The 12,536-nt window shown below is 36.9% G+C and overlaps 1 protein-coding gene across 5 annotated transcripts in view; it reads left to right on the top strand.

Annotated features, from left to right (window-relative positions):
• Positions 1-12,536, top strand: part of MYO16 (myosin XVI) — a 391,786-nt gene that overhangs the window by 308,194 nt on the left and 71,056 nt on the right. For all 5 annotated transcript variants that reach the window (XM_030476550.1, XM_030476548.1, XM_030476549.1 and 2 more), the window contains exons 26-27: positions 1,435-1,515; positions 1,763-1,968. In XM_030476550.1, the coding sequence (XP_030332410.1) occupies positions 1,435-1,515; positions 1,763-1,968 (287 nt within the window). The remainder of the gene's footprint in view (positions 1-1,434; positions 1,516-1,762; positions 1,969-12,536) is intronic.

The raw sequence follows: 12,536 nt of genomic DNA, 5'->3' as shown, positions 1-12,536 counted from the left end.
CAAGTTTGGAGAGTTTGAATTAAATTATTTTTCTTTTCTTGGACTTGTTTCCTGTCTTTTCTCTCCTTTATTCTGAACTAAACACTTCTTTCCGATGGGAAGAAGTATGCAACACAGGACATGAGCATCCAAAGCATTGTTCTAGCTCTTCCACTAACTCAGGAAATGTTTTTGAGCTAGTGACTTAATCTGGTGGGAGGAAGGAGTGAATGCATTATCTGTCAAGAGCAGAAAACTCTTTGTTAGTTATATTCCTCAATAATTTCGTAAAATTTAACTGAGAAGTGCCATTGGCATACTAGTGGTTTTTTTATGAGAAGACCTGAAGCAAGCAGAACTCTTACTTTTCTGTTTTGAAGTTGGGGATAAATTTGTCTTTAAAATCTTATTGCATCCTAGTAAGTGAGATTTGAAATGAAAAAGAGCTCCAAATTTTGACATACTGAGTAGAGAACTGCTTACACTGCAATATTTTTAATAGAGTTTAGTCGACTGGGCCAAACTGAGGAAATTTACACTTTTTTGATGGGACTGGAAAGAGACAGGAGTAGGCTAGAACATACTGACTTGATAGAAAGGGAGTTTTATGGGGTAAGTGGACTCGAGAAAGGCAATGGCAAAGTCAGAGGTGAAAAGGCTAGCATTGTTACAGAGGTTTGAATCTAAGCGCTTTGCTAAATCCTAGAATGCAGTCATTTTGCCAGCCTTCCTGTAAAAAGTTTAAGAAAACCCCCTAATTTCTGGGACTGCTTTTAGGAGGATTATTGCCATTTTAGTCTCAAAGATAGGAATTAGAACACTAAAAAATAAATTTGTTCCCCACTCCCAACTCTGATATATAGGATAATATTTGTTCTAATGAGATATGAAGTTGTTGATAATTTATGCCAATGATGGGTGAAAATAATATTTAAAAAAAAAAAAAAAAGAAAAAAGTCAACTGCATTCATGTATGCAGGAAGAAAATAGAAGAAATTTTTAATATTAATATTATTGTTTTGCTTTCAAGATTTTTTTTTTTAAATGATCTCTGCTTGTTTATTCACTTAAGCATCTGCCAAAGACATAAGGAACCTTTTCTCAGTTACAGAATTATGCTATAGGCAGACTGTGTGGGATACTAACTGCACAAGTTAGTTTCTACAGTAGAGTTCTAGCTCATATTGCTTTCCCAGTTATTTTGAAAAGGTATTTTATCTTTCCAGTGGTATACAGCTGCTTTTGAAATCCAACCTTTCTTGCCAGTCATGGCTCTGCAGATGCTTGAGGATATTTATCCGCTTTCTCAATTCTTTCTGAAACCCAAATAATTGCCTATGACATACTGTTTGTATAAATGTTTGCCTTCGTTAGTAAATTGTGTATCAATGAAAATGAAGGTTTACTGCCCAAATTGACATAAAGGTATTATGTGTGTGCTTTTCTCCTCCACAGCTGTTGAAAAAGAAAGGAACATCCTCATTTCTTCAGAGACTGGAACGAGGGGGCCCAACCACTGTGGCAGTACAGCTCAGGGTTAGTGAAAATCTTCTGGACAGAAATTTACAAAAAAACCCAACCCCAAACTCAAAACATTTTAAAGGCAAAATTAGTCTGTCCAGACTGCAATGGAAGAAATTAAAATTGTATGCTGGAGAAAGCCACTTGCATGGCCAGGTCAAGCCTTTTGAGAAAATGATGTTAAAAGTTAGGAAGAGCCTATGTGTTGAGCAGTTGCCTTTGCTGCACAATAATGATAGAGAACTGATTTTTTTCCCCACAGAAATCACTCACAGATATTATTGGGAAGCTGCAGAACTGCACGCCACATTCTGTTCATTGTATAAAGCCTAATAACTCCAAGTTGCCAGATACTTTTGACAATTTTTATGTGTCTGCTCAACTGCAGTATATTGGTGTTCTAGACATGGTCAAAATCATACGACATGGGTATCCAATACGTCTCTCTTTCACAGACTTCTTGTCAAGGTAAATTCTTTAAGTTTCATAAAACCTTTTCCTTACCTACAGTACAAAGCTTTCTGTCATGTTGTGGTAGTGCTTGTGGTATTGTTTTGCCAATGAGTCTTTCAGACTTTCTTCAGAGAAAAATCGTGTCTGCCAGACAGGGGTATAGGCTTGTATTTTTTAATTGAAAGAATCATGAATTTGTGAAAATATATCTGTAAAGACCATCAGCAGAAAGTATTCAACTTTAAAAATATAACTTCATAAAGTAGTTCTATTTTTATAATTTATACTATTTATATGATTTATAAAATATAAAATATTGCATGTTGTCTCCAGGTTATTAAAAAACAGAAGGAAAAATAGTCTTAATTTTTCAAATTTATCAGTGTATGTGTCATGACTTCAGTATTTGTATTTCATGTGCTAGGATTTGTTTCTGCATGCTGATGAGTTATTAATGCTCATACCACAACTCCATTTTTATTATTGTTATTAGAAATGAATGAAATTTTGAATGAATGTGAAAAAATAAAAGATATATGTCACTGGTTCTGGCTGAGGGCAAAATGTTTTACCCTATCCCCAATTCAGTTTTGGAGTTCTGGCTCACTTACATTCTCAAACGCTTCAGCAAAGAAAGAGTACCATTTTGTCCAAGAGGTGTTCGGTTAGCAGCCTTATGCACTCAACACGTGTTCCTCCTCTCTGCATGTTCTACTCCTTGATTGATATATCGAACAATCATGATCTGGTCTGTGTATTATTTTGCTTCTGAAAAAAAACAGGGGAATATCAGCTGCCTACACACATTTAAACTTTCAGTTGCCTTCTTAGAAAAAGTTGTGTGTATTAAGTTACGGCTCGGACAGAATCGTATTCTCTCTGGCAATAGTGTAAATACTCAAAAAGTGCAGAAGTATAGTAGTTTATAATCCCACATGTTTCAAAAGTAAGCCACCTCTGTCCTACCACAATATTAATCTTGCAGCGTGAATCCAGAAGTGCAGGCTGGTTGAGGAGAAGATAAAGATAATGGGAGATTTGGAAAAGCAGGCTGCTTTCATATTCAGAAGTGGTAGGGACACTCTCTATCTGACCATTTCTATCTTACTGAATTGAACACTTCAAGGGACTATTACATGAGCACAAACCCACAATCTTCTACTGTTAAATCCTTCCAGTTCCTGGCAGGGATTTGGTCCTTGCCATTTAGCTTTTCTCACTGTGATTCCCAGATACAGGTTAGGGGTTAGCACAGGCCTGGTGGGCAGTGCGGAGGGAGCTTCTCAGTTTTGTAAGATAGAAGAGAGCAACCATATGTACAAAGGTCATTTTATTCAATTGGCTTCAGTGTCAGAGAATGGTAGTATGCATGTTCACTCTAACAGTATACACATGAGTCTGGAATGTTTGTTTTTTGGAGAAACTTTTTTTTTAAATATCACTAAAATAATGTTTGAAGATTCAAATATAATTTCAATCTTTTTCCTCCACTCCTGCAAGTATGTTCAAAAGACAAATTTTAACCTAAAAGTCTAGAGGATGTCTGGTGTCTCACAATAAATTTTTTTTTGCAGTAGTGATAGTAAAACAAGACTAGCAACAAAACCCAACAGCAATGTTTAAACGTTTTGGAAGTGTTCTAATTTTGTTACTGTTCATCTTTACCCCTTTTCCTCCACAATAAATTATCTTTATAGGTTCTTTGTAGCTGAGCCCCTGTCTTTTTACCTGTTTGCACCAGGTCCTAATAATTGTATTGTTATACATTAAAAGAATTAAACAGCATTGGGGCTAGGATGCTGTCACTGAAAATGAAGTCCATTTTATAATAAACCCTGTGAATATATGTTGAACCTACTCAGAAGTTGGCAATAATCACTCTGCATACGTCTCTTAACACTAGACTTGTGCACAAAGAGGAACACAGAGCTCTTGACCCAGTAGCACTGAAAGAAAACATCAGTGCGGTAAGGCTTTTTACAGTAGCCATTCCTGTCCCCCAGGCCAAAGCTTATCTTAATTTGAACAGCAGAACATGCCAATTCTTCACTTTATTCACCATGATGAGTTAACCTTCATGTTCACGTTCAATGTATTTGAATAATTATTTTCATTTCAACTAGTGCAAGCATGTGGCTATTTGTTCTGTTATTGGCTGAAAAGTATGAATTTTTTAAGCGGAAATTATAGTATCAGATTGCAGTTTAAAAGTACCATCAATTCTTAATGCAGTAATTATTTTTACCCAATGGACTACAGGTAAGAAAAAGTGAAGAATTATTGTATTCAGAAGTTATGAGCTACCTTTTCAAAAAGTTTTCTGAAAAACTGCCACTCCTACTACGTATCAATGTTGCCTCAGTGACTGGACAGAATGGTTTTGGAAAGTGGATAATTAGTTTTGGCAATGTTCCTATAAACTGGATTTGTTTGTTGGCTGTTCAGCATAGCTCGTCTTTGTCAGATTTCCATATATGCTTATAGACCTGAAGTTGATGGACTTTCTCACCTTTCAATTTTTTATTTCCTTTGGTGTCAAACTGGTATTTCTAGTGTTCTAAAGAGAATTTGTGACCTGTATCCCAGTTTGAATTCCCAAAAGATGGTGAATTTCTACCCTCTTCCACCCTCCCTGCAGTTTTTGTTATCATACAGATAATGTGGTCAGAATAAAATAAAAAAAAAAAAAAATAATGGAAAAACTTTTTTTTTTTTTTTTTTTTTTTTTGCTGGCTGATAGAAAGACAGAATGTTTGAATTAGGGGCCTTTGTGGTGAAGAGATAGAATACCAGAAAACCTGGATATTCCATCAGTAATACAGACAGTACCATTGCTTTCTTAATTGGATGAATTTGAATAAATTTCTATTAATATCTAATTAAGGATTAATATGACTGGTCTCTAACACTTATTTGTAAGTCACATTTGAACTCTTATGGTTGCTAAAAATGACAGCAGCTAAAGAAAGGTCATATTTTGCAAAGAGCACTTCTTCCTGGGCTAGAAAGCTGAATCATTATTTCTTTTGCTGTCCTTTTCGGATTTACTGGTTCTGCTTCTGCATTATCAAAGTAAAAGTTGACAGCTGCTAGGTGAACCCCTCAATCATTAACATTCATTGATCGAAAGAGAAATCTTGTGGAAATTCTGGTTCTTAAGTGGAAGCTGTGACAACTACTGTCAATGAACATATAATAAAAATGGGAATTAATAAGGTCAGATGCTATTAAATGCTGTAAAAACAGGCAGCACCAATATAATTATGAAATTATATATGTGATTTCAATGGATTTGCCAACTCCAGCTGCAGTGTTTCTGCTGAATTTGCCTGCAGTGTTGGCTCAATTTCTAAAGCTCTTTGAGTAGAGAGACAGAAATCAGTTTTTATCTTTAAAATAGAAAGCCTTGAGTAATATGCATTTTATGCTCCTGGGAAGGTTTACCTATGCATTTTGGATTATGTCTTCAGGAGCATTCTCAGTGGGCTAGATTATGAAATTGTAGCTTTGCTTTTAAGTCCAGGCAGTGGCAGAAACAATTTTGTGAAGAGTTCAAAGTTCTCAATTTGCAGCTGAAATTGTACACATAAGTATCCTCAAATATCCTTTTCCTGGAAGAAACAAAACAGTAAAATAATCACAGAATTAGGAAATGTCTGCACATGCCTGTTTCCAGCATTTAGCATTTTGATATTTTATTTAAAATGAGGAAATTCCACTCAAAATACATAAAAAGCACCTTAGTAGGAACTTAGTAATTCGTTATGTTTTTCATATTCAGTGCAGTGGCAAAAAAGTATCAGTGTGTGCTCTATTACCAGTGTAGAACAATAGGGCTCAGAAATGTATTGGAGCACAGACAGAGCCTGGTTGTACAAGCTTAATATCTAGAACCTAATCTCTTTGCATTAGTTAATAAGATAGATCCTGGCTGACTTTCACATCTTTCACTTCACTTGGTGCTCAAGGAAGACATGTAAAAACCATTTGGAATATAAATTTTTAAAAATAATGACAGTAATCAAGGACCCGTCTAGAGTAATGAGGTGAGCTTATATTTCTTGCTCAATGAAGTACAAGAATACAGCTATTCAGGCGTGTTCAGGTAAAATGAGGCAGTAAGATGCTCTGTTTCACTCATTCTGAACAATTTTATTTTGGTACCGTCCTCCTCTACAAACCACATCTCTACATTAGTGTTTTGTAAATTAGATTAGAGATTAAAATTTTCTTTTCTCTTTCTTCTTTAATGTGTTTCACCAACTGTGCTGAACTGTACCAAGCACTTTCCTCTGCCTGCGTTTTAGTTTCCATGTTCAAGGAAGAATTTAGGAACTACTGCTTTAGAGATTAAGGTTCGCGTCACATATGTTTCTTGTGTCTGTGACACTGCTTAGCGATGGAGATGGCAAGGTCCAGTTGCACAGGCCCTGAAATAAGACATCTGCCAGTTTGTGGCAAACCTTCAGGGCTGTTGGACCTCAGGATAACCACTGTGGATTATGTGAACTGATAGGCAAATTTATCCTTGTCCTGGGTTCAGCTATAGCAGTCATTTTTCTCCTTCTTAGTAGCTGGTGCAGTGCTGTGTTTTTTAACTTTCAGCGTGGGAACAATGCTGATAACACCGATGTTTTTAGTTGTTGCTAAAGTAATGTTTACTCTGACCAAGGACTTTCTCAGTCTCATGCTTTGCCAGGGAGGAGGGGAAGCCGGGAGGAAGCAGAGACAGGACACCTGACCCAAACTAGCCAAAGGGGTATTCCATACCATGGCACGTCATGCCCAGTATATAAACCGAGGGGAGTTACCCGGAAGGCCCAGATCACTGCTCAGGTAGGGCTAGGTGTCAGTCGGCGGGTGGTGAGCAATTGTATCCTCTCCCCTTGTTATTTCCCTTATCATTATTATCATTGGTGGTAGCAGTAGTGGTTTTATATTATACCTTAGTTATTGGACTGTTCTTATCTCAACCTGTGGGAGTTACATTCTTCCGATTCTCCTCCCCATCCCTCCAGGAGTGGGGAGAGGAAGAAGGGGGGGAGTGAACGAGTGGCTGCGTGGTTTTGAGTTACCGGCTGGGCTCAAACCACGACAGTCCTTTCACTTAGCTGATGAGAGTTGCAGGACTTTTATGAGGAAAAATGTTGTTCAGAAAGCCCAAAAAATTGTCTGCTAGTGTGCTATTCCTTCTCTTTATTTCTGCATGTTTTGAGGGTTTGTTGGAATTTCATTTCTGTCTCTCAGGTTTCTAGAATGTCTTTTGTGGGTTTCACTTTTTCAACTCAGTCTTGCTGTTTTCCATCATGGAGCTCCCATTCTGCCTTCTGTTGCTGCTCAAGGAACAGCAAAGAAAATTTCATACTGTGAAGGAGAACATGAAGGCTGTATCTAGAAGCATCTCTTATGGTGGTGTTGCAGGAAGAGTCACTAGAGTGTTATGATTCACCATTTCCAATTCTCTTTAAAAATGGCTTAGATGGCATCAATCTAACCTTTACTTTTACCTATGCATATGCAAACATACAGCTCAGTTTATATGTAGCTGTTTGTGCCAACTGCTAAGACAGTTTCAAGTGCAGTTGTGGAAGTACAGTATCAGACCACTTTCTTTTTTCCTTTTTTCTTTTTCTCTTTTTCTTTTTGGTGTTTTTTTGTTTTGTTTTGTTGGGTTTTTTTTTCCTCTCTGTCTTTCGTCTCCTCCTTTTTTCTTCTTGAAAGCAGAGAAATTATAATATTTTGTGATATATCATTTGTGAATTAAAAATGTGCAGCAAAATATTTCAGAGCCTTATGAGCAAGTTAGGTAGGGCATTAGTGAGAATGATGTACTGAGTAGATTGCAAAGTAATAGGTCATCACACTGGCCCTTTTAGGTTTATTGTCTGCTATAGAATAATATCATCAGTCTTCTCATAGAGCACTGCAATTGATACGTGCCACGATAGCTTAAATCCTTGCAAGGAGAGCAAGACATCATCTGACAGGTGTTAAAAAGCAATATTCCATTAAAGTACATCAATGATTTCAATTTATACCAAATGGCAATCTTGCTATTGTGTAGTTTGTTGCTTTAGAGCTAGAGCTGGAAGTGGTGTTTCTGACTGAGAGTAATAATTTTTGTTTGTCTTTCTTTTAGAATGCAAGAAAGGTGAGTAAATAAAGTATTTTGAAGTCGTCAGTTCTAAGGGCATCTTAAAATCAAATTCATAAACATGGTAATGACTAATTTCCTGTGAAAAATGAAGGTCATCCACAAAGTTTTAAACTGTGATTTTTAAAATGACTACATTTTTGCCAGTTTTCTATATTCTTTAAAGAAATGTTATGTGTTTACTCCAGTGGTCAGCTTAGCCCCACACATCTGCTCATTCGTTCCTCCCCAGTGGGGTGGGGAAGAGAACTGGAAGGGCAAAAGTTAGAAAACTGGTGGGTTGAGATAAAGACAGTTTAATGGGGAAAGCAAAAGCTGTATGTGCAAGCAATGAAAAATAAAGAATTAATTCTTTACTTCCCATCAGCAGGCAGGGGTTCAGCCATCTCCAGGAAAGCAGGACTCCTTCATGTGTTTGGAACAATTTACAGCAGTCTCAGAATTATTCTGAATTACTAATCCCTTGTGAAATCTTGCTGGTAGGGCATTGATTATACTGTAGGAGATGACTATGACCCAGACTGCACTGACATGCTGCCTGGCAAGCCACAGCTATTAGAATTGGTGTACATCACCTGGGGAGTTGCCTAGCGTAAGCAGATATTTGGGACTGTCTTAGAGGCTATAGGCCATTTGAAACGTTTTTGTACAATGTAAATGCGTAGTGATAGTATCCGGCCTATTCATGTTACGAACAAACTCTAAATAGTTCTGTGTGTTGCACATACTCTTAAGTGTAGACAGACTGTTCTGGTTTACCCGCTTTGAGGTTGTTTCTTTGTAGCTGTTTGGCTTGCTTTCTCCATTTTTCCCCTTAGGTTTTCTTTAATACTCAAAAGACAAGCAATGTAGTTGAGAGCTTCAGATGCCTATGGTGATTCACCTAATTAGCCTGGACTTCTTATTTTATAGTGTATAGAGAAAAGTGGTCACTTTTAGGTATGATTCGACTGACTTATTTTAGGTTTATCCATTTTTACAGGCATTTCACTTTCTCAGTCTAGCTCCCATCCATGGCAAGGGATAGAATTGGTGGTTTGTAACAAGCTCCAACAAAATCAGAGAAAAACATAGGGGCTTTTAGAATTGAAACACAGGCAGCTTTTGAAGTTATGCCATGGTATCATCAGTTCTCTATCCACAGAATAAGTAGTATTGTACATGAAAAATATCAGTCCTTATGTTACATGTCTAACATTCAACTATGAGAATGATAAGGCTGCTGGTATTTCTGGTTTTTGACTGGAGTTTTCAATGGTAGCTCAGTCATCTAGCTTTAGTATCTATTTAGAAGGCAAAAATAAATAAAGCATTGTTTGCTGGGCATCTTCTGAGTTTTATAATGCAACCCTCATTTGCTAAAGCGATTACAAATGGGTGTAAACTACTGTGTCATTCCACTGAAGTCAGTTGAATTATTCATGTCATGTACTTAAGAGTTCTGCAGGATCGACATGAAAAAGGGTCCCTCGAGCGGGAGAGATGTAATTAGGTAATAAAATAGATACAGGGAAATAAAGGTGGCATGATCAGTTTTAAGTCCAGCAGTTCCTGACTTCCAAATGTTTGGTGTGCAATCTTCCAGCATTACTTATATTGCATTTAGTATAGAATGTATAAAACTTAGTCAGAGGAGCTTCTTTCAGGGAGGTTATTGTTGTGCATGGTACAGAATGTCCTGGCTTTTAGGCTGTTCAAAGAGAATCTCAAGGCATTATTCTCTCTCTGCTACTAAGGTTATACAAGGTATTTTTTGTGCTCTTTTGTCTTCTGCCTTCTTTTTATTATTTTTTTTTTTTCCCCTAGCTATGTTCATTTTATTAGGCAATGATAAATCTATTTGGCACATGCAATCACAATTCTGGTTGAACTGTTTCAGCAGTCCCAGTGGTTTTCTTTATTTTAAGGAAGGATCTGTGATACTTTAATACGTGTATTTCATTTCCAGACTAAAGTGCCACCCTTGGTACCTCTGGGCTGACATTCAGCTTCCACTAGCATTTGACATTTTTTATCCCTCAGGATTAACTAAACATTTATTAAATCACTAAATAACCCTTTTACTATATGATATCCTTAGAATATCTATGCATATTTTACATCTGTGAATGTAAAAGCTTGTGCCGTTTCTAAACATGGAGAAATGTTCCCACAGACTACTAAAATACCTACCACAGTACTGGATTCCATCTAAAAGTCTGGATTATAAAAATAAAGTTACATTTGTGTACAAATAAGAATATTGAAAGTTCTGTGTGCCTACAACAAACAGCTAATAACATTAAGTTATTTCAGAACCTTGGTGTTTCAATCGACATAATTATCAAGTACTTCAGAATTTGCCGACATCATGTAATGACAAAGATAATGGACATAGATTTTTATATGGTAGTAAGAATTTCAGATAAATGCCTGCCATAGAAATAGATCCATTAAAAGGAAATATTATCAATTTCTTATATCTTCACTAATCCTTATACTTTGAAACCCTTTTAAGGAAATGCCTGTTAAAATAATAGACCTCAAATTAATACAAACAGCCTGTCTTTAAAATAAAAATTTTAAAGAAGTGAGTATGCAACACATTAGTTTATGCAAATGGCTCTATGCAGGAACTTTGAATTATCTAATTAAGGTGCAAATTGTCACATGGATAGATTGATTTTACTATATAGCTTTAAAATAATTCCTTTGTATTCATTGATTAATTACATATAACTGTGTGCTTTCAGTACCTAGAAAAATATTAGTTGCTCTTGACTGGGGTTTTATTCTGCTCATAGGACTTGTATAAATGCAGTCCAGCTGCCCCACACTCAAAAGCAATTGTGACCCTCCTGCTGTTTTTTCTTTCTGTGGCTCTGCAGCTGTTGAATTCTTTCTGCTCAGCTCAGACATTCATGCCACTCTTTTTCTCCTTATCCACATCTTTATATGCTTTACAACCATTTAATCTTCAGCAGAAGACTTCCTAAAGCTAGGTTTCCTGGTCAGGCTGAATAATAGTAGGCAGTTAATACTGGTGACATCTGAGAACAAACACAAAATCCTATGCAAGCATGCATGTAAAATCCTTTTATGTATCTTAATCACTGGATCTTTGTGTTTTTTTCTTTTTCTTAGACCAATGTGGCATTAATTTAACATCATCAGTTTTAGTAGAATTACTCTTTCTGTACTCCACAGTAAATGACAGCAGTATTGAGACAGTATGCCAAAGGGCAGCCTTAGCCTATCTTGAAAAATTTTGCTTTTGTACAGTTTGTCTAACCATTATACAGTTCAGAGCCAGGAGAATCCCTCTTACCCAGACTGATATTACTCACAGGGCTCAGAGGGCACAAGGGAAGCTCCCACAGAAGAGAGGTAAAGACGATCTTCCAGAGAAGCTGTTTTGCTTGTATGGTTTAAGAAGGTCCTAAAAGCCTTCCCCATAATCCCAGTACACCTTGTCTGAGATACTAGTGAGCATTGTGGGAAGGATTTTATGTATTTCTATTCCTTTTTGGCAGAGTCAATGTTGCACAGAAAAATAAAAACAAAAACAAGGAAGAAATAAAGCATCGTCTAGGTGGAACATCGAATTCAATCCTATTTCCCCTTAATATAAAATTCTCCATTTTACTATGGTTTTGCTTTCTGCTTCTACAATATGTCTTTCTTGATTTATTTCCAAATGATCTGGGAAGTGCTTTCTGTGCAAACAATGAGCCAATGAAGATGTAGCAACCTCTCCAGGAGACCAAGTGAGAAAGTGTATAAGCCCACTCTGGTGTTTCAACTCAGTAGCACATCACATTTCTGAAAAGGCCTTGTGTATTTTTCAGAAAAAGTCAGAAGTCATTTTGCTTTACACAACCTGTTTGCAGTTATTTTAGGCATTTGATTCCAGGCTTCCAAACGAAAGGACAGGAGCTGGGGCTAAGCACGTCCTTCTCCAAGTACCATTTAAAAGTCTTCTCTTAATTTCACCCCCTGTAACATCACGCCCACCACTGTGCCTGCAAATCTGCAGACAAGCAATCATGACCTTGTCCTGTGCCATTTGAAGGACTACTTTCTATCCTGACCTACTCATTCTGGCCTACTGGTGAGGCCCAGCAGCAAGTATGCTAGAAACCAAGTGCACAATACCATGATAATCACCAAAACTCTTGCCTTCTATTATGATCATAAAGAGATGCATAAGACATCTTCGAATTCCTTGTAGCTTGAGTAGTGAGATGTGGCTCAGACTCGCAGGGCAGGTTTTTCCTCTGTGTTAGGAAAGAGCAAAAATTTCCCCATCTGTTCAATCGCTTTTTGACTCCTGCTCCCAGGCATTCCTTTATTCTGGCCTCTGCTAGAAAAAAGAAAAGGGTACTCTTGGATTTTCTGTAATTTTAGACCTTTTAGTTTTGTGGGAGGACTTTTAATTTTGAGGCCCTGT

Source organism: Strigops habroptila, chromosome 2 (genome assembly GCF_004027225.2).
Source record: "Strigops habroptila isolate Jane chromosome 2, bStrHab1.2.pri, whole genome shotgun sequence".
NCBI lineage: Eukaryota > Metazoa > Chordata > Aves > Psittaciformes > Psittacidae > Strigops > Strigops habroptila.
Note: the sequence above shows the minus strand (reverse complement) of the source record. Positions and strands in the feature narration are given on the sequence as shown.